Source organism: Bos grunniens, chromosome 11 (genome assembly GCF_055505025.1).
Source record: "Bos grunniens cultivar Pamir isolate PY7600 chromosome 11, Bosgru_T2T1.0, whole genome shotgun sequence".
Classification (NCBI taxonomy): Eukaryota; Metazoa; Chordata; class Mammalia; order Artiodactyla; family Bovidae; genus Bos; species Bos grunniens.
In genome coordinates this window covers 9,167,748-9,193,544 of record NC_141175.1, presented here as the reverse complement: position 1 = coordinate 9,193,544, position 25,797 = coordinate 9,167,748, and the positions used below count along the sequence as shown (strand labels likewise).

At 56.8% G+C, this 25,797-nt stretch overlaps 1 protein-coding gene across 2 annotated transcripts in view; it reads right to left on the bottom strand.

Annotated features, from left to right (window-relative positions):
• Positions 1–25,797, bottom strand: part of EEIG1 (estrogen-induced osteoclastogenesis regulator 1) — a 36,837-nt gene that overhangs the window by 9,086 nt on the left and 1,954 nt on the right. For both annotated transcript variants that reach the window (XM_086324958.1, XM_086324957.1), the window contains exons 2-4: positions 3,328–3,448; positions 3,107–3,136; positions 544–660 (exon numbers count right to left, since the gene is read on the bottom strand). In XM_086324958.1, the coding sequence (XP_086181084.1) occupies positions 544–660; positions 3,107–3,136; positions 3,328–3,448 (268 nt within the window). The remainder of the gene's footprint in view (positions 1–543; positions 661–3,106; positions 3,137–3,327; positions 3,449–25,797) is intronic.

Below are 25,797 nucleotides of genomic sequence, written 5' to 3'. Positions count from 1 at the left end.
GGCCACTGGAAACCTTCACGTGGCTGGGCCCTCGGGGCAGCTGCCCAGGTCTGCCAGGTGCAGGGATGGCAGGTCCGTCCACACCCCGGTGCTCTGGAGCTCAGGTGGCCTCGCATCATGCACGGCAGTGGTTAGGAGCTGGGCTGCAGGGTCAGGTGCCAGCTTTGCTGAGTCTTTGGGTGGATGACCACCCGAAGGTGGAGCCCCTTCTGTGCAAAACTGGGGTCAGGAAGAGACACCACTCCCTGCCAGGCTGTGGTCGGGCACCACGAGATAAGGGGTGCTGGTCTCACTGCAAGAGACTGTCGGGGTCCACTCCCTGAGGCCCGATTATGGAGGGCAAACTGAGGCCAGTGGCTGAGTCAGGCCTCCAAGGGGGGTTTCCTGACCTCAGGGCCCACGTCTTCCCAGCGTCTCTCGCTGCCCATCTGGGATGAGAACCTGTGTTCTTCGCAACTCCCCAGGGGACTCTGACAGGGAGGTGGTCCGCCCTTCCCCTGCCCCTGGGTGGGAGGGGCAGACAAGGCCCAGAGCCCCCCGTACCTTGAGGATGGAGTTGTCCTGTCGAGTGTTCTTCGTGTCGTAGCCCTCCAGCAGGCAGCAGCGCACTGTGGAGCCCGAGCCTGCAAACTCCGCCAGGTTCAAGTCCGCGAAGCCCAGCTGAGCGCGGGACAGAGGAGAGGGTGGGAGGCTGAGGGGAGTGTGAGAGCAGCGCTGGTGGCCCAAGGGTGAGCTGGGCCGGCGGCGGTGGGGGCTGGAGCCCTGGACCCGCCCCGCAGCCCTGACGGACTGTTGCATAACCAGCACCCAAGGACATGGGCCCCGGCTGGAGGCTCCACGTGGCAAAGCCAGGAGCTCACATCCCCGGGCTGCACAAAGCACCCTTTGTGCCGCGTCCCGGCGTGCACCAGGGCAGCGCCCGAGATGAAAGGACATTGTTGTCTGCGACACAGACGCAGTGTTCCCGGGGAAACAAGGCCGTGCTGTGGGAGCCGCCGAGCCAGCAGGCAGGAGGGGAGGCCAGGCCCGTGGGAACTTGGCGCTGGGGTGGGTGGATGGATGGGTGGAGGGCATTCTGCTGGGCGGGCGGGAGACCCTGGTGAGGGTGGGAGCCAAGGGCCAGTGGGAACCTCGAGCTGTCACGAGATGCAGAGGGGAGCCCGGGGTGGGGAGGGAAGTAAGAAAGTGGAAGAACAGGGTGGATGAGCTAAGAAGGCCTCCTGGACGGAAGCCACATCTGCCAGACCTGGAGGCTGGGGTGCGGGGGGTGGGTGCTGGGTTTAGGGACCTGGAGGACAAATCAAGCTAAGCGGGGACATTCATTGAGCACCTGCTGCACGCAAGTCTCTACTGTAGAATGGAGGGTGCATGCTTCAGACCCAGAAACTAAGGCTCAGAGCAGGCAAGTGACCTGTTCAGGGGCTCACACACCTTATCCGGCAGAGCCAGGACTGAAACGAGGCCTGATTAGTGTCAGATCTCCCCACCTTTCTGGGCCTCAGTTTCTTCCTCTGATTAAAGGGACCTGAGCCTGTGGTGGGACTTCCCAGGTGGTCCAGTGGTAAAGAACCCACCTTTCAATGCAGGAGACCTAAGAGACACAAGTTCAGTCCCTGGGTGGGGAGGATCCCCTGGAGGAGGGCATGGCAACCCACTCCAGTATTATGCTTGCCTGGAGAAACCCATGGACAGAGAACCCTGGTGGGCTACAGTCCGTGGGGCTGCAGAGTAGGACATGACTAAAATGACTTAGCACACACACACGAGCCTGTGACGGAAGGGAAGGGCCTGGGAGGCCTGACAGGTGACACAGCAGGTCTGGGGGGGAAGGGGGAGGGAGGTGGGTGCTCCTGCCGTTTGCTGGCCTTTTCTTCCCTGGCTGTCCTTCTCCCATGTGCGCCACCAGGAGGAGAAATCCCCACTCTAAGAGCACCTTCTGCAGCCCGGTTCTAGCCACCCTGCCCTCTGCTTCTGGGCAGGGTGTTGGCACCCGGGACAGGGCGCAGGGCACGGCCATGTCCACTGAACTTCCTGAGCTCTGGTCGGTAGGAAGGGACTCACCCCGCTTATTGCCTGCCTCAGGCTCTTCATGCAGGGTGAGGTGAGACAAAGGCATGTCTCCTCTGGACTGACTGAGCCCACCTCCCTGCTGCTGGGTGCCTCCCCGGGCCCCAGAGGGTGGGCGAGAGGCCCCACAAGAAGGAGGGCTCAGGGCAGAGCAGGCTGACTCAAAGCCAGAGGTAACCCTTCCAGAGCCATCTTCCCCCACTTTCCCCAGTGGAAAAGGCTTTAAATGGGAAGGCCTGAAGTGTCTGTGGACGAGGGGAAACCTGCCCACCACACAGACGTGCAGCCACGGGGGTGACTGAGCCCTCTTCACCCAGCCAGACAAGGGGACCCTCCACTGTTAGAAAGCAAAAGGAAACTTGTGATGACACAAAAACATGCCCGCGCTGTACTGGGTAGTTAAAAAAAAAAAGGTTTCAGAATCTGTAGGACAAGTCCCTCTAGTGAATTTAAAAATCCCATCACCCGCGTGTGCTCAGGTACCCCCATGGGAGCTCCTCATATGACCCTCTAAACCACATTCACCCGCGTGTGCTCAGGTAGCCCCGTGGGGCTCCTCGAATGATCCTCTAAACCACGTGCGCGTGTTTTATTCACTGCTCTGTATGAGATAGTTCATGCATTTTTCTTCTTCTGCTTCTTTTTAAAAGTATTTATTGATTGATTTGGCTTTACTGGATCTTAGTTGAGGCATGTGGGATCTAGTTCCCTGACCAGGGATGGAACCTGGGCCCCTTGCACTGGGAGTGTGGAGTCTTAGCCACTGGACCACCAGGGAAGTCCCCCGCTTCAGGCAGTTTTGTTTTCTTAAGAGGTCTGGAAGGGTGTGAGGAGGAGGCACATGGTGGGAAGCCCTCTACCATCTGTGCTGCAATGAGCATCTGCTGCCTTTACATTAAATGCAGAGGCTGTCAATAAAGATATTTCCAAAAACCAATACATCTCATAGATGGCAGGGCGTCTTCTGTTTTCTTAGAGCTTCTCTCATGCCTGTCCCATCCTGTCCCACCCCGCTGCCCCTTCACCTGGCCCAGCTTACCTTGGAATAAGCCTTTCCACCTTTCAGCTCCTGCAAGGGAAACAGACACGGGGATGAGGATGGCTAGGGAATCCCAGTGACCTCACGGGTCTTCCCAATCCTCTCCGCCCCCCTCCCCACCTGACCCGCAGGGGAGGAGGACAGGAAATGAGGTAGCCTGACTCAGGGGATGGGCCCGGAGGCACCAGCCCGGTGGTCCTGGCAGCCCCCGCCGGCCTCACCTTGCGCACAGACACACGGAAGATGCAGGGGTCGAGCAGGCCGGTGGCCGGATTGGCGCTCATCTTACACACGAAGGTGAACCTCTTCCGCCACCGCACGCAGTTCTCCTGCACCTCCTCCCTGCGGGCACAAGGGGTGGGGGTCCACGTTCAGGGAGGTGAGGGCCCTGCCTCCTGCGGGGATGGGTGGGGAGCTCTCACTTTTCACTTTGTATCACAAAGTGAATGCATTTTCGTAACAAGAATCTACTTGTGGAAGTGTGATAAAAACAACAAAAACAAGATAAAAAGGGGGGAAAAAAACCCACAAGGCAAGCGAGGGTGAGAGCAGGCTGGGCGGCCGGCGGGGAGGGGGCAGCCGTGTGTTTCCAGCACTGCCTGCCCCCCAGCCCCCACCTTGTTTTGAGGCCTCCTTTGGCTGCCACGTCCCTCCTCCCACTGGACTGCTGCTGGCCATCTCGAGTGAGCCTCACAAAGGTGTTCCCGGGATGAACTGCCAGCCCTTTTCACAGATGAAGAAACTGAGGCTAGATAAACTGAGCAGCATCACCCAGCCAGGAAGCAGCTGTGCCCTCAGCCCAGTGCTGCCTGGCTCCAGAGCCCCCTTCTTCACCAGCAGTAACAGCGACGATAAGAGTAACAACAGCAACAATAGCAAACTCAGCACACTTCCTACGTGCCAGGCACCGTCCAAAGCCACTGGAGCCTGCTCCAAGCGCTGGCAATCCACAGTCACGCTAACCCTCCCAGCAACTGTCTGCAGCAGCTACCGTCAGTAGTCCAAGCCCACATTCAAAGAAAACGGGACCTCTGGGGCTAAGACTTCAGCCCAAGGCCCACCACGAGCAGAGCAGAAGAGGGACTTGAACCCAAGCCGCCTGGCTCTGTGCCACAGGCGTGTCCTCCCCACTGGGTCGGGGGTAGAGGGGGACAAGCTGGCTTTCCAGCTCCTGGAGCTCCTCCTGGGCCTGGGGAGCATGACCAAGCACCCTCCCGCCAGTTCAGCACCCCCGCCCCCGCCACTGGGGAGGTGCCTTGTGCCGGGGGTGGGGGTGGTGGTGAGTGGGGCCAGCAGGAGCGGTACCCCCAGCCTCTCCAGCTGCGGCGGCCCTGGAGGTGGAGATCGGGGCGGGGGGGTGGTGCAAGTAGTTGTGACTTCTCCCGTGAAGGAGATGAGGTCCCCCCCACCCCCTCACAGGGCAGGATGTGCTCAGGAAGGGAGGGGCCCACGTGAGAGACATTATCTCCAGCCTCATCCCACCTAACAGGAACGGCTGAGCAGACAGCTAAGGAAGTGACCGCTCCACCCCCTGGAGACTGGAGGGGCTCGGGTTAGCGGCCAGATTGGGGCCCGAGGGCATAGGGTCAGCACAGGTTGAGCATCTCCTGAACACTTGCTTCCCCCGGCAACTCTGGAAGGAGACAGACTCTGTGCCACCCATTCTATACAGTTGAGGGCACTGAGGCTCCCCCCAGAGACGGGCAAAGCAGGATCCGAGCTTAGGGCTGGCCAATTACAGGGTCAGAGTGCCCAGCCATCGTCTTGGTTCACGGGTCAGCGGCTTGGGAGAGGCTGGCACGTGGAACCCACGAGGGTCATGGGGCCAGCTGCAACATGCTTGGTCCCCGAGGCATCTATCTGGGTCTCTGAGTCCCAAGTATGTGCCGGGTGCTGGACACTGCAGTGGACTGGATTCACAGACTTGACATTTGACAGTCACCCCAGTGATGACTCAGTGTCACCAGGACAGGGTGGGGGAAAGGGTGAGTCAGCTAGGAAGGTTACTAGCTGCAGAGATGGCATTCAGGCGCAGACCCGAATGCAGAGAAGGGGAGTAGCCAGTGGGGGAGACAGTTCCCAGCAGAGGGAACTGCATGAGTGGGAAACGAACATACTCTTGGGTGCTTAGCCAATGAAGGCCCCCGAGCCAAGCCTCTATGAGGAGCTCCCTTCTGGCCCCACGAGGCTTTGAGGATGGGACCAAGGCTTCCCCACGTCCTGCCAGGGCTGTGATGGAAGCAACACAACTCAGCCAGGCAGACCCGGGCTCACAACCTCACACTGTGCAGCTCAGGCTGGGCCCAACCTCAGCATCGGCATCGGTGAAACAGGCACAGGAGCCACTCATCGCAGGCACCTGAGAGCATTCAGGGAGGTGCGCCCAGCAAGGGCCAGGCCTAAGGAGGCCCCCTGAGACACGTCTTGTCTGATGAAGACGCTGGAGTCTAGGGGCACTCAATCACCAAGATGCTCTGACCTTGTTAAGAAGGTGAGCTCCAGCAACCCCAGCAGACTGGGGACAGATAGAAAAGGTCAGGGCTCGAGAGGAGGGGGAGAGGAAGGGAGAGTTCCCAAACCCCTGGTGGACAAAGGGCAGGAAGCAGGTGCCCCAGGAGAAGTGGGGGCCCCAGGCCAGAGCATCCACCATGGCGGCCCTCCTCCTTCATTCATCACATAATTGTCACCGACTGCGTGTCAGCCCGCTCTGTGCACTGGGACCGCAGCAGTGACCAGCTTACATTTTGCTGGAAGGAAGAACAAAAACTACCTCTACTGGCAGGTGACTTGATCTGCTATGCAGAAAATCCGAAGGAAGCCTCTACCTATTAGAATACATGAGTTCAGCCAGGTTGCAGAATACAAGGTCAATATACAAAAATCAATGACCTCCTGTATACTAGTGGACATCCACAATGAAATGAAAGAGTTTCATTTACAATAGTATCAAAAAGAATAAATTTAACAAAAGAAGTATAAAACATATGCTCTGCAAAACTACAAACTATCAATACCTTACTGAAAGACATTCAAGAATATCTAAGTAAATGGAAAGACATCCCATAGTCGTGGACAGAAAGATTTAATCTTGTTAAGATGACAGTACTCCCAAATTGGTCTAAAAATTCAATACAATCCCTATCAAAATCTCAGATGACTTTGCCGCCGAAAATTGAAAAGTTGATCCTAAACCTTAGAAACTCAAGGGACCAGAATAATCAAAACAATCTTGAACATAAGTAAAGTATTCACATGTCTTGACTGCAAAAATTCTACAAAGCTACAATAATTAAGAAAGTGTGGTTCTGGTGTAAGGATGGATACAAAGATTCAAGGAATAGAATTGCGAGTCCAGAAATAAATCTTCACATTTATGGTAAATTAATTTTAACAAAGGTACAAATGGGAGAGAGAATAGCCTTTTTAACAAAAGTTGCTGGGACAACTGATATTCACATTGAAAAGAATGAAGTAGGACCCATTTTTCACCCCACGTACAACAATTAACTCAAAATGAATCAAAGGCCTAAGTTGAAGAGCAAAAAACTATAAAATTCTTAGAAGAAAACATAGGGGTAATGCTTCATGATCTGTGATGAGCCAACATTTTCTTAGCTATGACACCAGAAGTGCAAACAGTAAGATAAAAATATAGATATACCGAACTTCACAAAAATTTAAAAACTCTGTGATTCAAAGAACACCATCAAAACAGTGCAAAGACACCCACAGAACAAGAGAAAATATTTGCAAATCATGTATATAAAGGACCTGAGTAGATAAAGAGCTCTTACAACTCAAAAATAAAGACAGATAACCCAATTTAAAAATAGGCAGATAGACATTTCTCCAAAGAAGATATACAAATGGCCAATAAACACAGGAGAAGATGCTCAACATCAGTAACTATCAGAGAAACACAAGTCAAAACTCTAACAAGCGACCACTTCACACTGACCAGAACAGCTGTAATCAAGGTGGGTAACAGCCAGTGTCGATGAGGATGTGGGGAAACTGGAACACTCGTGCACTGCTGGCAGGAGTGTAAAATGGTGCAGCTACTTTGGAAGACAGTCTGGCAGTTCCTCAAGTGGTTAAACTACAATTACCATATGACTCAGCAATTCTACTCCTAGGTATAAAGCCAAGAGAAATGAAACATATGTCCATACGAAAATTTGTACACAGATGTACACAGCAGCATTATTCAAAAAAGTGAAAGCAAACCAGATGTCCAGCAACTGGTGAATGGATACATAAAGTGTGATACATCCAAACAGCGGAAGGCTATTCAGCAGTCCAAGGAGCGCCTAAACACGCTGCAGTGTGAACCACCCTTGAAAACATTCTGCTTAGTGAGAGAAGCCAGTCCCAAAGAGCATACACTGCATGATTCAGTCTCTAAGAAATGTCCAGAAGAGGCAGACTCATAAGAGACAGAAAGACTGATGACCGCCAGATGGGGGAGTTGGGGGAAAAAATGGGAATAACTGCTAATGGGTATGGAGTTTCTTTTCAGGGTGATGAAAACAGTCTAAACTTGACTGTGGTGACAGCCACAACTCTGTGAATATACTAAAAACTTTAAATGGGTGAACTGTGTGGTTTGTGAATTGCAGCTCAAAGAACAAGTTACCGAAACCAAAACAAAAGCATGGTAGTTCAAGTAGAGAGGAAAATGGGGCACAGAGAACAGGGAAGGTGGGTGGGGAGTACTGGACTGAGATGAGAAGCGGGAAGCTGCTCCTCTGGGCAGGGGGTATAAGCCCTGTGGCAGTGATGTCTGATCAAGGTCTGCAGTGAAGTGAGGGTGTGGGCTGAGCAAAGGCTGGGGGAAAAGCCGTCCTGACGCATGAACAGCAAGTGCAAAGGCCCTGAGGTAGAAACAAACTTGGAGAAGCGGCGTGGGGGTTCAGGGGCTGAATGGGACTGGGGAGGGGAGCAGAGGGGATGAGGCAGTGGAGGGAGCAGGGTTAGGTCATGCTGGACCGTGGTGAGAACGCTTGAGCCTTCCCCCTGACAGTGCCTCGGTCTTGCCACGATGGATTCCGGGCTGAGGGCAGCCCAGAGGAGGTGGGTGGAGGGGCACAAAGACCAGACCGCTTCCCATCAGGCAGAGGCCCCAAGCCTGAAAGCAGGGAAAGCTAGGGGGCAGCCAGGGTGCCAGAGCAGACCCTCAACCCCCGCCAGCCCTTCCACTAGCCTGAGCCAGCCCAGGAGTGGCAGCAGCTGCTGCAGTCTGAAGAGGAAGCTCACAGTGCCGGGCGTGTTGAAACACCCAGAGGAATCAGGATTAGTGTCTGGGAATGAAAGCCGGTATCGAATTGTGCGTTCTCTCCCTTCCCTTTTGTGAGTCTGCCATGGGAACGCCGGGCCAGGAAGCCTCCCTGACCGTAGTTCCCGCAGGCCTGGCCAGAGAAAGCCTCGGGGACCCCTCCCAGGCTCGGGTGACAGGCGGCTTCCTCTCCCGCTGTGGGAAGGTGGGCCGGGGCAGGGCTCACGGGATCAGTCCCGCACCTCCCTCGTGTTTCCACAGGGCTCTAAACACACACTATTAAGTCCCGCCACTCCCACAGAAGCAGCACGGGGCCTCGCCCTGGCGCACCCCGGGAGGTCATGGCAAGGATAAAACAAGCACCCCAGCAGCAGCCACTCCCTGAGGGCCTACTGTGTGCTGCCCAGAACTCTTCAGCACTGGCTGTTACAATGGCCCACTTCAGAGATGAGGAAAATGAGGCTCAGAAAGGCTGAGAAACCCAGTCACAGAGCAGTGAGGAGCAGAGCTCGGTCCTGACTCGGGGCCCATCTGTGTCCAGAACCAGGGACGGCACAGCCAGGACCCAGCCCTGCAGACGCCTCCAGGGCCCTCTGGAGAGAGGGAGCCAGGACCCCCAGCCAGGTGGTCTGGGGTCCCAGGCACAGGCAGGGATAATGGGGGGAGATGAATATAGACTCAGGGTGGGGATGGGGGCATTCATTAAAAAAAAAAAAGCAGGAATTAAGATGCCAAGCAGAGGACCAGGAGCCCTAGGTGGGAGCTGAGTTTAGCCAGGTTTAAGGAAATCTCAGGGCTTGATTCACTGAAGAAGAAACTCTCATGAAGCACTTACTAGGTGTCAGGTACTCCTGAAGGACCTAAGAACATAAACAGTGAACAAAACAAAAAAATTCTGCCTTCAAGGGGCTTACAGTTTGGCAGTAGGTAGGAGGCAGACGAAATGAGGCAAAAACACAGCAGACGGTGGGAAGTGCTGTGGAGGAAGGAGCCTGAGGGCAAGACGGCCAGGAAAGGTGTTGATGGGAAGGGGACACCTGAGCAAAAAAGCTGAAGGAGGTGAGACAGTGACGACGATGCAGACACCTGAGGGAAGAATCCAGGAATGAGGGACAGTCAGTGCAAAGGCCCTGAGGTGGGAATCTGCCTGGCACATTTAGGGAGGCCATGGGCCAAGAAGGCACCACGGCCCCAGGAATAGCAAGGGCCCCTCTTCGGGGCTGCCAAGGGCCCTGAAGGTAACCAGGATGCTGAAAGCTGAGTACCGCCTGACACCAGCCATGAGTCGATGGACTGTGGCCCAAGGGGCGGGGGCGGGGATGGGGCCTCTGCGGGCAATGTGGATCTCTGCACACATTCCCGACTCCCCAGGTGCGATGAGCAGGACGTGGGGGAACAGGGAGAGCATGAAAAAATTACAAGTGAGCTTCTATGACGAAAAATCATCCAGAAGATGCTCATTAAGAACACACAGGGCTGGGAGGCTTCCCTGGTGTCTGGTGGCTAAGACTCCATACTCTCAGTGCAGGGGCCTGGGTTCGATCCCTGGTCAGAGAACTAGATCCCATGTGCCGCGACTAAGAGTTTAAGGGCCGTGACTAAGATCCAGTGCAGTCAAAAAATTTTAAAAAGGAAAAAAATAACACACTCACAGGACTGTGCATCCTCTCACCCACCCTGCTTCCCCTGCTAACGTGGCTTAGAACGGGCTGAGGACTGGAATGTAAAGATGACGGAGCCAAACCCAAAGAGGACACCATCGAGAGCCCTAGGCTGTGGGTTCCCAAACTGAGCAGCCCGCTCCACCTGCAAAGGGTCAGGAAGGGACAGTGGCTGCAGGAAGGAGGGAGCTCGGGCCGGGTCTGGCTAATGTGGGGTGAGGGACTGCAGGGCCACTGTCTTCATGTCTCTCTGAGAATTGTTTCTGTAATTGAACTTGAAATTGAAAAATGAGAAAAGTGTCTGAGGTTAGAAAAACAGTGAAAGTGTTAGTCATTCAGTTGTGTCCACCTCTGTGACCCCATGGACTACAGCCCGCCAGGTTCCTCTGTCCATGGGATTTCCCAGGCAAGAATACTGGAGTGGGTAGCCATTCCCTTCTCCAGGGGATCTTCCCAACCCAGGGATTGAACGTGGGTCTCCTACATTGCAGGCAGATACCTTACCATGTCTGAGCCACCAGGGAAGCCCTGTGAGGTTAGAAGGGCTGGTCAAAAGCCTAAAGGATTTGATGCCCACCTACCTGATTCAAGGCCTGGGCCAACACTCGTCCTCCTGGCAGGACTGGGCAGCCCCTTGTAAGAGACAAAGATGGCCCCGAACCTCCCTCGCCTGGGGTTTCAGGGTTTGAGTCCACGCTGCCAGGGACAGGTAATTACAGAGACTGGGTTTGCAGGGGAGTTTCGTTTTTAGCTTTAAGATATACAATTAGACGTCCAAACCCCAGAGAGGCAGGGCGAGGCCTCTCCACCCACCGCAGCCTGCCGGTGGCCCTCGCAGTGACAGAATTCAGCTATTTCTGGGCTGTCCTGAAATAGAGCAGAGCACCCTACCAGGCTGGTGTCTCCCTCAGAGCTCCCCTGGCCCCAGATCCTGACCAGGGCCTCTCTTACGCATCCACAAAGCCTCCCTGTGGGCGCCAGCTCGGTGCCAGGCCCACGCGGGCAGGGGGTACACAACCAGAGCAGACACCCTCAGGAGCCCCCAGCTCAGTGGGGAGACACACTTACACAAAAGTCAAGTGCAAGTCAGTCGTGTCCGACTCTTTGCAACCCCACGGACCATAGAGTCCATGGACTTCTCCAGGCCAGAACACTGGAGTGGGCAGCCTTTCCCTTCTCCAGGGATCTTCCCAACCAACCCAGGTCTCCTGCACTGCAGACAGATTCTTTACCAGTTGAGCCACAAGCAAAGCCCAATTACACAAAGAGTGACTTGACAACTGTTGCCAGCATCCTAGGAAGGGAAAGGGCTGCAAACGAGCTGCAGAGATCAGGGGCCTGACTGGGTCGGGGGCAGTGACCCCACACCTGGGACTTCAATGCTGGGGCTGGCTGGACGAAGACACAGGGAGACGGGCCAGGCGGTGGGAAGAGCCCAGGACCACCTGGAAGGAAGGAGGCCGGGGGGGCGGGACCAGGCAGGTGAGGGCGAGGTGCATGAGTGACCCGGAGGCCCGTCACTGGGAGCCGGGACTGCATCTATGAAAGGGTGATCCCACCCACCATGTGGGGCTGTCTGGTGACCCACTGGGCTGTGTCCAGCTCCCTTCTCCTCTGCTCAGCCCAAGGGGGATACAAAGAGTTCTGCCAATCTGGGGTGCGGGGGAGTGGTGACTATGTCATCCTAGCATCCGTCCCACCGTGTATCAGGGACCAAGAGAAGGGCAGCCGACCACCTTTGCAGCCCCACACAGATGGGGGCACAGGGCATCTCTCGGCCAGCACTGCCTCCCCGGAGCTCACAACAAGAGCTGCACAGAGCAGGACTCTTGTTCGAGAATGTCCTCCTGCCTCCAGGCTCATCTTTAACCAGCAGTAAAACCCAGCCCTCTCACTGAGCCTGTTCCACAGGACACATGTTTTGTATACACGGGCATGGTCTTCGACCACAATCCTAGGAGGCATGTGCCAGTGTTGGCCCCATTTCACAGATGAAGAAACTGAGATCCAGGGAGGGGCAGAAGAAGCCCAACCAAGGCGGGACAGAACAGGGTCAGAGGCTGACCCAAGGCCACCCCTTCACTTCTTCCCCATGCTGTTGCCCCTCAAAAGCAGGAAGGAAAGTGGACACCTGGGTGGAGCAAATGTTTCTTCCCAGGCTCCCAGCAACTGAAAGGCCAGGAAGCGAGCCACCATTCTTAGCCTTTCAGATGGAGAAATATGGGGCTCCCAGCAAGAGCCCCCTACCCCCAGAGTTGGGGTTCCGTGGTTCCCCAAGGGTGGCTCACTGGCACATCCCTAGCTCCTGGCCCAGACCAGCCTCACTGCCCAGAAAATGTAAGATCCCAGAGCCTTAGCAATGGCAATTCACTCCAGTACTCTTGCCTGGAAAAATCCCATGGATGGAGGAGCCTAGCATCTATGGGATTGCAAAGAGTTGGACGCAACTAGGCAACTAACTGGAGAAGGCAATGGCACCCCACTGCAGTACTCTTGCTTGGAAAATCCCATGGATGGAGGAGCCTGTTAGGCTGCAATTGATGGGGTCGCTAAGAGTCGGACACGACTGAGCGACTTCACTTTCACTTTTCACTTTCATGCATTGGAGAAGGAAATGGCAACCCACTCCAGTTTTCTTGCCTGGAGAATCCCAGGGATGGTGGAGCCCGATGGGCTGCCGTCTATGGGGTCGCACAGAGTCGGACAGGACTGAAGTGACTTAGCAGTAGCAGCAGCAGAGCCTTAGCACTGCCCCCAGTCTCCATCAAGCAGCTGACAAGGGGTCAGTGTTATGGGGGCTACCTCCTGGCCTCAGGCTGGCTACAGCCCACAGGCTGTCGCATCTACAGGGTCCTTGCAGATAGGGACCAAATCGGGGCCATCTGGGGTGAAGGCACAGCACAGACCACAGGAAAGTTGAGAGGGTCTCAGTGGGGGTGGGGGTGGGGCCATAGAAGGGCTCCAGCCTGACCCAGCCTCAGTCCCTCACCTTCCCAGGCTGGCTGCAAGCATTTGTCTGTCTTGTGCCCAGCAGAGAGCCGAGCGGCTCCACCACGGTCACGGTCTACGAGTGGGGGTGCTGGGGCATGGGAGGACAGAGCTTCTTAGACTCGAATCAACACTGAAAAACCTTTGGTTTGTCACAAACCAAGATTACCGGGCCCCGCCAGAACTAGACTCTGTCACGGCAGGATTTCTCCACTTCAGCGCTGCAGATGTTTGAAACCATTCCGGGGTTTTTTGGGGGGGTGTCCTGTGCATCACAGGACATTTAGCAGCATCCTACCACGAGCACAAGTCCAGCTGTGACAACCAAATATGTCCCCAGATACTGTCAACTGTCTGGAGGCAAAGACATCCCGGGTTGAGAACCACTGCTGCAGACCCTGGACTGGACTTTTTGAAAAGCTCCCAGGTTAATTCCGAGGCAGGAGTTGGGCACCCGGCTAAGAGAGCGCACGTCAGTGAGCACAGAGTGGGACCCTGCGGGCTCCCGGCCCCACTGTACTCCTGTGTTCCTGGGAGGGCTGGTCCCTCCCTTTCTGCCCCTAGGAGGAGAGATAAGCAGAGCAAGGCTCCATCACGTGAATCCCTCGCCCCCACCCCCACCCCCACCCCAGGCAGTCACGGCATCCCGCCTGCACTCCCAGCCACTCAGGCTCTGTGATCTCCTGTCCTTGGCTGGTTTCAAGTGGTCGCAGTGATGCAATCAAGGTTCCCGGCTGTTGAAGCCCAGACTGGGGCCAGGGGAGGCGAGAGAATCATAAGGAAATTATTTAAATCGACAACATCTGCCTTTGCTTCCCTGAAGAGCAGCGAGTCCAGTCGCCTGGGGAGGGGCCCACCCCGGGGGAGCAGACAAGGCGGCCGTCCAGGGGCTGCAGGGCGGTGGAGCCTCCATTCCAGTGACGTGGCCCACGCGGCAGCCAGGCAGCATCTCGCTCCTGCCAGGAATTCAGGGCCTTGTGCGGGGGAAGCAGCTGGTTGTGGTTCTGACACAGCCAGCCCCTCCTCCTGGGATGCAACGAGGCAGCAAGAAGTTCCTAGAAGTCGGGCCACTCTGGCGCGGTGAGAAAGCATTAGGGTCAGGAGGAAAGAGATTCTGCAGGCGGATGCCCCTGGCCTTGAATCCTGCCGCTCACCAGCCCGGAAACCTTGAGCTGGATCAAAAAAACCCAAAGTGGAGACTTCCCTGGTGGTCCCGTGGTTAAGAATCCGCCTAGCAAAGCAGGGGATGTGGGTTCAATCCCTGATCTGGGAACTAAGATCTCACATGCTGTGGAGCAACTAAGCCCAAGCACCACAACGAAAGATCCTACATGACCCAGTGTGCGTGTGTGCTCAGTCATGTCTGATTCTTTGCTACCCTGGACTGGAGTTCGCCAGGCTCCTCAGTTTATGGGGTTTTCCAGGCAGAATACCGGAGTTGGGTTGCCATTTCCTACTCCAGGAGGATCTTCCCGACCCAGGGATCGAATCCACGCCAACTGGGAAGCCCACATGACCTGACGCAACCAAATAATTAAAACAATTTATAAAACAAAGTGGGCAGGTGCTGGCCTCTCCATTTTACAGACACGGGCACACTGCCTCCCAGCTTTGCCCTCCAGACTTGCCCGTACCCGGAGGCAGGCTCTGCAGGCAGCTCGGCAGCTCCCAGGTGAACATGCAGGGATGCGATTCTCAGCAGACGCAACAGGCCACTCCCTCTTGCTCTTAGAGCCCAAGAGGACAGCAGGCTGTTGGAAGGGATCCAAAGTAAACTTGCTGGCTTTGACCCAGGAATGGTCCAAACACAGGCACCTGGGTGAAGGTGCCCCCCCGACTAAGTGTGGCCCAGCCCAGCTCGTTTCCGGAGTACTCTGCCTCGTGCCAGGGGCTGCTCAAGCATGAACCCTCTGCAGGCACAGCCACCACCCACTTCACAGATGAGCAAACGTACACTCAGGGAGTCCACAGGTCACTCAAAAGGTGAGGAATGAACTGCACCCCCAAGCCCTACCTCAGGAGCCCACCCCTATCCCCTGCCATGCAGGATTGCTGGGAAAATGCTCCCAGACAGAAGAGCTGTTCTCAGGAGCATCGTCAACATTCCTGAGCTTTGCGGGCTGACCCTTCATGAATCTCAATACTAGAGAAGAGGCAGTCTTGAGACCAGTCTTACCCTAAAGGAGGTGTGGTCACACGAGGTCAGAATGCATGGTCAGTGGGGCATGACCCTGGGCCAAACCTATTAAGCAAGACCTGCTGGTGTTGGGGACCAAACCTCGTCAATCCAGGGTGGAAGGGAGAGTGGGGAAATGTTCCTGGAGGAGTTCATGTCAGCTTCCTGCCTACTTATCGGGCGCTGAACTGACAGCTCTCCCTGCCTGACCTCCTGGAGTCCACACCCTAAGCCTGGGAGGTAGGAACCATCATCCCCACATCACAGGCAGGGAAACTGAGATTCAAGGCACAGAAGCTACCTACCCCAGGTGTGGCCGGGAGATCTGGTCTGAACCCACAGCTGTCTCATCTTGGAATCTCAAACCAGGCCCAGGCCCTCGAAATTCAAAGCAAGAATCCACAGCTGGGCTAGAGTAGCAACTTTCCCTCCCTCAGAACCCTCAACTGTAAAAAAACAGAGCTAAAGGGTCAGCTTATTTAACTTCTATGCAGAGTACATCATGAGAAACGTTGGGCTTGAAGAAGCACAAGCTGGAATCAAGATTGCCGGGAGAAATATCAATAACCTCAGATATGCAGATGACACCACCCTTATGGCAGAAAGTGAAGAGGAACTAAAAAGCCTCTTGATGAAAGTGAAAGAGGAGAGTGAAAAAGTTGGCTTAAAGCTCAACATTCAGAAAACGAAGATCGTGGCATCTGGTCCCATCATTTCATAGGAAATAGATGGGGAAACAGTGGAAACAGTGTCAGACTTTATTTTTGGGGGCTCCAAATTCACTGCAGATGGTGACTGCAGCCATGAAATTAAAAGACGCTTACTCCTTTAAAGGAAAGTTATGACCAACCTAGATAGCATATTGAAAAGCAGAGATATTACTTTGCCAACAAAGGTCTGTCTAGTCAAGGCTATGGTTTTTCCTGTGGTCATGTATGGATGTGAGAGTTGGACTGTGAAGAAAGCTGAGCGCCGAAGAATTGATGCTTTTGAACTGTGGTGTTGGAGAAGGCTCTTGAGAGTCCCTTGGACTGCAAGGAGATGCAACCAGTACATCCTAAAGGATATCAGTCCTGGGTGTTCATTGGAAGGACTGATGCTGAAGCTGAAACTCTAATACTTTGGCCACCTCACACGAAGAGTTGACTCACTGGAAAAGACTCTGATGCTGGGAGGGACTGGGGGCAGGAGGAGAAGGGGACGACAGAGGATGAGATGGCTGGATGGCATCACTGACTCAATGGACATGAGTTTGACTGAACTCCAGGAGTTGGTGATGGACAGGGAGGCCTGGTGTGCTATGATTCATGGGGTCGCAAAGAGTCGGACACTACTGAACAACTGAACTGAACTGACTGAAAGGGTCAGCTATATGTGGGCGGTGGTGGTGGGGGTTCCCTTCCTGAGCCCCTGAGATCCCCAGCAGGACCGTTCACAAGACAAGGGTGCAGGAGGCAGACAGACTGGGGCCCAAGGCCTGGATCTGCCCCCCCACTGGACACGTGACCTCTCTGGACCTCAGTCACTGCCCTGTCTCACAGGTTTGCTAAGAGGCTGAATGAGAGAGCAGGGCCTGGCACACACCAGAGTTCACACACACAAAAGGGGACATGTCCATTACCATCAGAAGTAACTGAGACAGATGGTCCACAAGAAGACAGGCGTGCAGGGCCCCTGATGGAGGCCCTGCTTCCCCACCCCAGGACATGTATGCTCCGGGACATTTCCCCAGACTTTGAACCTGGCTTGGACATCCCGGAAGGCGGACTGGCAGGTAGCCCAGGCATGCTCAGGCCGCTCCTGGCTGACTCACACCTGGGTGGAGACTGAGTCACCCACGGAAGGGAAGAAACAGGAGGGAGGAATCCCCAACTCTGGAGTTCAGTTCCGTGAAGAGCTGGACTCGAGTGAATCACAGGGATGTCCCTGTCCTCTGAGCCTCTACCCAGCCCCAGAGCCTTTCCTGAAAGCACCCTCCTCAAAACTACTACAGACACATTACTTCCCCTTCTGGGTCTACGTATGGTGAAAACGAAGGACTTCCCTGGTAGTCCCAGTGGTCAAGACCCTACACTTCCAACGCAGGGGACACGGGTTCAATCCCTGCTCAGGGAACTAAGATCCCACATGCTGCACACTGTGATCAAAAAAAAAAGAAAGAAAACGGAAGGAAGCTTCTATATCTCAGAGTGCAGGCGTCTTGGAGGCAGGGCCTCTGTTTCACTCACTGATGCTTCTCACATCCTAAGGATGGCACCTGGCGCAGGGAGCACTCAGTAGGTCTCTGATGACTAGATCAGTGACATCCACAGTCCGGCTCCCAATAAGGAGCCCTAGACCCTTCTTGTGCTGAGATTTCCACCTCCAGGAAAGTGGCCTCCAGCTGTGGTCAGGACATGTACTCTAGCTTTCGGTGGTCTTCGAGGAGTGAGAGGTCATCACCACCTCTGGATCTGCCCCCAGGTGGTCCCACTGCTCCTGGTCCCTGGGTCAGGCCTCCTCTTGCATGCAGGGGCAATACCCAGTCAAAGACCCACCCCCAGAGAAGACAAGGGTCAGGGCCAGAGCGGGCGGGAGTGGCTGATGCCACCCCTCTCGCCCCGTGCTCAGCACTTCCGGGAGAGCTGATGTATCCAATGGTCCTCCCCTAGCTCAGGGGCGCTGGGTCAGGGGCCATGGCTGTCTCCGCCACTGCTGGGCCCAGTGCCCAGGGCAGGAGCCTGGCTCTAATCGCAAATGTTTGCTGAAGGGGGTGAAGCACAGGAAGAGAGAAAGAGAAACAATTAAGGGGAGAGAGGGAGCAAGGTGAACCCTTCCTTCCTGCTCCCACCCCTGGATCCCCTCCAATAACAGCCCTGGACTGACAGCCACCACTGCCAGCCTTTCCAGGGCCCTGACTCGGTGCCAGGGTTTCTGCTGCGTACGTAATGGGGACAGGGGAGGGTGGATGACCCACTTAATCCAAGCACCAGGAAGGAGCTCATCGCCCCATTTCACAGAAGAGCAAAGCAAGGCTCAGAGAGATCCGGTGGTCTGGCAGCCTTGGGAGCCCACCCTCCATCTGAACCGCCAAGGCCCACACCCAGCCGACCCTGCCAGGGTTTCAAGAGGCGGAAGGAAAAATCCCCAGCCAGAGAAGACTGTTGGCAGCTGCCAGGAGGAGTTATGGCTCATAACTGATGCTTATTGGGCTCGGGCAGGGATGGTTCAGGCCGCCCAGCCAAAAAGACCCTGGAAAGACCAGAGGATCCCCCCCAGCCCCCCCACCAGGCTCACAGGTGCCCGGCCTGATCAAAAGGGTGGGCATGCCCAGGCCGCTTCTCAACACAGACACGTGCACACGCCGGGGCACAGCTGGCAGGCTCTCACAGCAATCCTGAGTAACCAGCCACCTAAGAAGCAGGACCTCACAGGTCCCAGAAGTCTTCTCCAGACACGACCTCCCCCCTACAACCCAAGCCAGCATTATCCTGACTCCTATCAGGATGGGTGGCTTTAATCAGAATGCTTTTGAACTTTATATAACTGGCCCGGCACGGCATGCTCTTGGGTCTGGCTTCCTTCCCTCAGTGTTGTTTGCCGCACTATACTTGTTGTGAGTGGCAACGGCTGCTGCGTGGCTGGCTGGGAGTTTGGTTTTTAATCATTCCATGATGACAGAGGTGGGAAACCGCTCCTATCAGCTGATGCCGCCTCACCTCCTGCCACCTGGAGTCCCAAGCGATCAAGCCCATGGCTGCCCCTGGGGGTTCTACAATACAGCTCTGATTCACGTCTTTTCATGGCCCCTTGCCCATGGCTCCCCAAACTCCCAAGCCCAGCATTCTGCCTGGGGCGGGACACAGCAGGGGGGCAGGGCAGTAACCCCAGGAGGCAGCACGGGCCCCCCCACACCCAGAAGGTGCTCAGGAACTCGTCCTGGGGGACTGGGGGTGGGGGTGCTCTCGCAGAGGAAGTGGTGGGAGGTAAGGGTGCCTTTGCGTGCGAGAAGGATCCAGACTTCTGCCTTCCCCGGCGGCCTCCCAGGCGCCAGGCATGCACCGCCAACCCTCTTGGCAGGTTTAGTCTGGTTTCAGCTGCCCCGTGCCTGGCCCTGTGCTAGGCAGGTAAGCCCTGATCTAGAAAGCCCTCCTACCCCCTTCCTGAGCACCCTCTGCCCTGCTGGATGGATGAGGAAGCCCAGAGCAGACAAGGCGGACAAGGCTGTTGGCTGTGGTTACAGAGTCAGAGGGTAGTTGCCAAGGTCCAAGGGCAGACGCTGGGGCAGGGACCAGCCTCTACCTCCTCCCCACCCCGCGAGGAGCAGCCCCCGTCTCCACACCCAACACAACCCACCGGTGCCCCCAGCTGCCTCTCAATTGCAGCCTCTGAGCCCCAAGGCAGTGCCCAGCTGCCCGGTAGGCGGCGAGGGCTGCTCCTGACACATGCTGATACCCCTGGCACCAGGGTGGGGAGGGCCTGGGTTCAGGCAGCTGGCGGTGACTGGCACTTGGTCCATCACCATCAGCGCCCACGCTGGTTCAGGGCCAAGGGAGAAACGTCCCAGGCCCACGCCAGTGCCTGCCCTTGGCACAAGGCCCCAGGACTAAAATGCAACAGAGGCCACGCCAAGTCTGGGGCTGGAGCTAAGAGGCATGGTCCACCAGGGTGCACAAGGCCAAAAGTGGGGCCAGGGAAGGCCTTGCAGGGGAAGGCGCTCTTGGGCTGAGCAGGAGTTTGGCCACGTAAAGCGGGAAAATGGAGTCTGAGGACAGGGCAGCTGCAGAAGCAAACAGCTAGAGGAGTAAGGTGGGGTGAAGTCAGGCAGTCCGGGGGCCTCCCAGGGACCTTGGCATCGCCCCCTGCTCCCCCGGCCCCGACAGAGTCTGCCCTCTACTTCGGGCGGGGAGCAATCTTCTGTCTCCCAGCGAGGGTCACACAACTGACTGTGCGGAAGGCCCCCTCCCTCCTTCTGCACTTCCTGTGGAGAAGCCCCCACACCCCACTAGCCCAGCCCAACCCAGGGGAGCACTCCAGCTCTCCCTGGCTTGGAGCCAAGCCCCGCAAGACAGAGCAGGTTCAAGCCAGCAAAGGCGAGAAAGTGCAGAGACCCCACACTGGGGACCCTGAATTCCAGTGTGAGGCCCAGCTTCTTAGACACTTGGGAGCCCACCTGCTCCCGGCCCTCCGGAAGGAACTCTTCCCCACACCATCCCTAGAATCCTGAGACGGAGACAGCACCCCAGGCAGTCCTGGCCCCTGGGGCAGTTCCCCGGCCAGAGGGACAACTGAAGGTGGCTCCATCCAGCCCACCGCCTTGACTCAGCTGGGGAGGAGCTGGACCTCTGATGGTCATTATCTCACCGCGTCCTCCCAAGAACACTGCGGGCAGCTCCTGAGGCTGGGGGGCTGAGGCCCATGCCCAGGGTCGAACAGGCGACAAGAAGCAGAGGAGGACGGGTATGTCCTCCCCGGGCCTGTTGGGGGGACAAGCCTCCAGCCGGACCAAACAGGCAGTGCGTCCTCCAGCAGGGCACCTTTCTCCCAACCGTAGGCTGGCCACTCCCCACTGACATTTGGGCAGATGGAGGGGCCGATGGTTCCAGGCCTGCATCTGAGAACTGTCTATTCCAAGCCTGGGCACCAAAAGCAGCTCAGAGCAGAGGCTGAGGGTTTGCAACGACTGCCCCAAGCAGACACCAAGGCCGGGCCACGGGCTGGGTGACTTTAGGCCTCACCAAGGCCACCAACGGCACAGTGTGCGACCTCATGGAGAGCTGGAAGGCCTGGGGGCAGGGGGACAGCCCTGGGGTCACAGAGCACACTGAGGCCCTGGGGGCAGGTCTGGTGTCCCCAGAAGCCCTAGCACTTGCCAGGCCAGGTGGATAATGAAGAGTGAAAGCCGTTGTCCGCGGCCCACATCACTTCCAGGTCTCGTTCTAAGTGAATCTGACATCTCTCCCCTGCTCAGACCTTCCGGGGCTGTGCGATGAGATGAGGATAAATCTATATTGGTTGCCATGGGTGATATACTGCTCATTTCAGCAGCAGGCTAGCGACTGCAGGGTCACCAGACTGCACACAACAAGTCCCCAAGCTCCCAGGATCCATGGGCAGATACGCCAGCAGCCCAGACAGGGCTTCCAGAATGCAAGTCAGGACTTCCAAGTACTGAGCAAGCAGAGTTTAAAGCCTCTCCAGGCCCTCAGACACACGGTGTGGACACTGCTGCAAATCCCGGGCCAGAGAGCTTCCCAGAACTGAGCTCCATGTGAGGCACAGGCCTCGGGGAACAGCCCCGGCTCCATGGGGCCCTATCACCTCAGGTCAGGGCTCTGCCACTGCCAGGCTGGCAGGCAGGCATGTGGCCGGGGTTGCCAGGGTGGCACCTGCCAATGGTGCGGCCAGCTGGCGGCAGAGGCCGGGCCCCGGGAGCAGACACCAAGGCCAGGCAACAGGCTGGACGGCTTCAGGCCTCATCAAGCGCACCAGCCGCAGTCTGACCCCAGGGGAGCCCACAACTGGCCTGAAGCCACTACCCGGGTGCCAGCAAGACGTCTCACTACCAGTGCCCGCCTCCTCAGGCCCCAGCTTGCCCATTGAAGGCCTCCCACAGGGGCCCTGGGGACCAGGCAGATCACCACCAGGGACCCAAGGGTGTGAGGAGGGGTCAGGAGGAGCCCAGAGCAGGCAGCCCACGGAAGAGGCAGCTTGGGCCAGACGCTGTCACGTGACACGGTCACCAGATGCACTGATTTAAAAGATTTTTTTTCCTTTTTATGCTGTCAAAACCTGTTAGACCCCTGTACAGGGCAACAAAACCCCAGCATAAGCTCCATGAGGGCAAGGACCATGTCCAGCCTGGGGTGGGTGCCCAGTCGACATCTGTCAAGCAGACAGATGACCGAATAGAAAGGCTTCCCGAGTTGGTCCTGGGAGGACCCTTCCCAGGTGTGCCTGGCTGTGAAGTCTGTGAGGCCCGCAGACGCACTGTCCCCCACGCCCCTGCCATGGGGAACCCCCCGGGAGCCGGGCTCTCTGCTCCCGGTCACTTCTTGAAGCCCGGGTCCAAGAGGGTGCTCAGTAAATGTGGAGTAGGGACCCGGGCCTGCCGGCCTCCTCCTCTGCCCTCCCTGCCCGGTCTGTGAAAGGAAGTGGTGGCCCCGCCTACCTCGGGGTCCCATTGCACCCCCACATCCCTGTTCCCTTGGGCCCAAGAGACAGAACCGTGAGTCCATCTCCAGACCAAGATGTGCGGGAGAGCCTGCCGTGTGGGCCAGCAGGTTCGAGAGGCGTCTGCAGCCTTTTCCATGGAGGAAGGGCGAGGCCCCACCAAGCCTGAGGTGTATGTGTAAAAGGCCTGGCTTCCCCGGGCCCGCGGCCTCCAGCTGCAGAGCTGACCTGTCCAAGACTCTTCTTCAGACCTCTCCAAATGCCAAGCAATCCTCAGAGGGCTTCCATCCCGGCCTGCTCATGGCCAGGCCCGCGGAAGGAAGGCAGCGTCCGTCTTGTGAGCAGGCGTGCCCCCTTTCAAAAGGTTGCCCCGGTGAAAACCCCACTGAAGAAATCACTGAAAACTGAAAGCGGTCACAGAAGAAAGTACAGGGTGGGAGCCCACCCAAGTCACGTGTCTGTTTGTAGACAGCCTGGCACCAGGTCCAGAGCAGGAAGAGCCCCTGGTCTCTCCCTGGCCCAGCCTGCCCCTTCATGCAAAGAGGGGCTCTGAGGCACCCGGGAAGAGGTCAGGGCCAACCAGAGTGTGCCATGAGCTCCTCCTACGAGATGACCCTGAACGAGTAGTAACTTCACTGGCCCAGGAGGCTCGCTCTGCCTGTCCCCTCCACAGAGGCCTTGCTGTCCGGTAGATCCGCGCCTCCCTCTCGTTCCCTCCCACCACCAGACACGTGCACGGGGCAGGCCGCAGGCCCGGTGCCAGCCGGGCGCACAGACCTCTCAGGATGTTTGGGATTCCTCCAGCCTGAAAGACAGATTGGCTCAAGGCTGGAAGCCTGCGCCTGGCCTGCCCTGGGGAGACCACGACCTGGCCCGCGGCTTCCCGGCTCACAAGTCTTGGCTGGGATGCGTCCCTCCTGGGACCCCTGGGAAAGCCTCCCAGATGCCATTCGGATGCATCTGCTTAGAAGGCCTCTGGGCAGAGACCTCGGCAAATGCCCACTGTGCCCCAGTGCCAGCCCGCACCTGGCACTGAGTTCACAGCAACGACGTCGGCCCCATACCCACCTGCAGCCCCGAGGCCCCTTTTCCTCAGATCTCACTAGATCGAGCCCAGTGCCTCGAAGCGATCCCAATCTGGATTTCCCTGTTGCACCCAGCCCACGGGAAAGAACCTCCTTCCAAGGTCTGGGGACATCACACGGGCCTGCAGCTGCTTCTGGCCCTCCGCCACCAAGTCTAGATCACAGCTCTGCCAGGCCCCAGCGAGGTGATGCGGGTATACCACTTTAGGTCTCTTGATCCCAATTTCCTCATCAGCTCACGGGTGGGGTTTAAGGACTCAGCAGATCACACATTCTAGGTGTTTAGTGGGTCCCTGACGTCTCACAGTGCCCAATCGAAGGTAGCTTAAACCCTAATGATAAAATGGTTATTTTTGCAATTGCATTTCTAGCCAGGTGACGCCTCCGGATGGCCGAGAGGATTAACAGACACTCTGTGTGCAGAAACACTCGGCGTGGCACGCAGCACAGAACCTGGTAACCATGAGGATCACGGTTCGTAAGGAGGCCTCAGAGAGGTGAGGCTGGGGAAACAGTGCAATGAACCACCTGTTCTACCTGCTCAAATTGGGTCAGGCTGGAGCTGTGTACCCGGCTGTTGCCATGGCACCCAACACACAGGGAAACACTCTAAGCTAGAAGTGTGGTTGCTGCAGGAGTGGGGCCTCAGGCCTGCTTCACTCAGACACCTCCCATGCTGCCACTACCCCTGCTTTCTGGACCACATCAGGGATCCCTGAGGTTGGGGCAGTACACCGACCACCTAAGCAGGTCTCATACCCCTGACCCCACCCCAACTCCAAAACAATGGGGCTTTGGCCCTCTGGGCAGAGTGAGGGGCGCTGTGAGGAGGGGCTCCCAGGCTGCAGACCAGGGTGAGTGGAAGGGGAGTGGATGAGGTAGGAACCTAGGAGCCCTCATCTCCTGAGAAAACGCCAAAGCGCCTCTAAGCAGCCTCAGGTCCCAACATGTCTGTTCCCTCCAGCCACACCTGCCCAGCAGCGAACAGGTACCCAGAGCCCACTTCGTGCCTAGCTGTATGGGGTTCAGTGCCAGCTCTTCCCTCCTCATCCCACTCAGCTTTCATCCAGGGTGAGGGTTGGCAAAGGCTGTCGAGACTCAGCCGGGTTTAGGGAATCCATGGCCCGTGGCCAAGAGGGAAGAAGGGGAGAGAGAGGAGAAATCCAGATGCTGCAGGCTGAGATCTGGAATTTTTCAGACTTTCCCGCATGAGGGGGCAGGTTTGGGGCAATGGAAAGGCTGACAGGTAGGGTGGCAGGGGCCCCAGGGCCTGGGAAGCCCAGCTGAGACTTTAGCCTGGGGCTGAATACTGACTTCTCAGTAGAATCCAAGACTGTGCCCACAACCCTCAGCTCAGATGAGAGCCCCCCACTGCTGACTCCAGCTGGTACCCCCAAGATGGAGGAGGGGCCTGGGGTCTGGACCCCTCTACCATAGTAACGCAGCGGCTGCAACGATTTGCCTGGCCAGACGTGGCACATACATTATCCATTCCCCGTCACAACTGTAGTAGTGGGTATGACCTCCCATTTCACAGAAAAAGAAACTTAAGGCGCAAAGGTAGAACACGGTAGTGGCTAAAAGCGCATCCTGAGTTTGAATCTGGCCTCTGCTGCCATAACACAGGCAAATTACTCCTTCTCCGAGCCTCAGTTTCCACCTCTATAAAATGGGAATAATCTTACAGGGCACCCCCCACCAACCAACCTCCACTCTGCTCCATGGCATAATCAAAGGGTTAAGTGAGAGGTACTAGTAAAATAGGGTACAAAGGACCAATAACTTAACTTGCTGGTCTCTGGAATCAGAGAGGTTAGGTAGCTTGCCCTAGGTCACCCAGCCAGTGAGGGGCCGACACCCCAGGCCCCAGCTCTGAGCATTCTCTTTACCAGAAAGGTTGGGCTGCTGTGTGTGTGGCCGGCGGGATCACAGGCTCCCACCCCCACAGCAAAGGGCAGCCCTTGTCTGAATTCCTCAGATAAGCAGCTCCCAGCCCCAGCGACCGGGCCCAAGTGCACAGAGAAGGCGCGCTCCGCCCCGTTCCACACCGGAGGTTCCTAAATCTGGGTTAGGCTATAGGCCTCCTCTCTCTCCTCCCAGCGGAACATTGGACCACCAGATTCATCCAATAAGTCTCCAAACAGGCCGAGTTTAGTCGACAACTGCCTCCTGTGGGGTCCCTGGCAGACCACTTACTTCCTCTTTTTGGGGCCTCAGTTTCTCCACCTGTAACAGGCAACCCCATCTCACAACTATGGGGCAGCCCCAGCTAATTGTGCTCACAAGGAGGCCTGAGGAGCGAAGGGGCAGCCCAGCCAATGAATCACAGGCCCTGGACCACGTTCTCTCTGCTG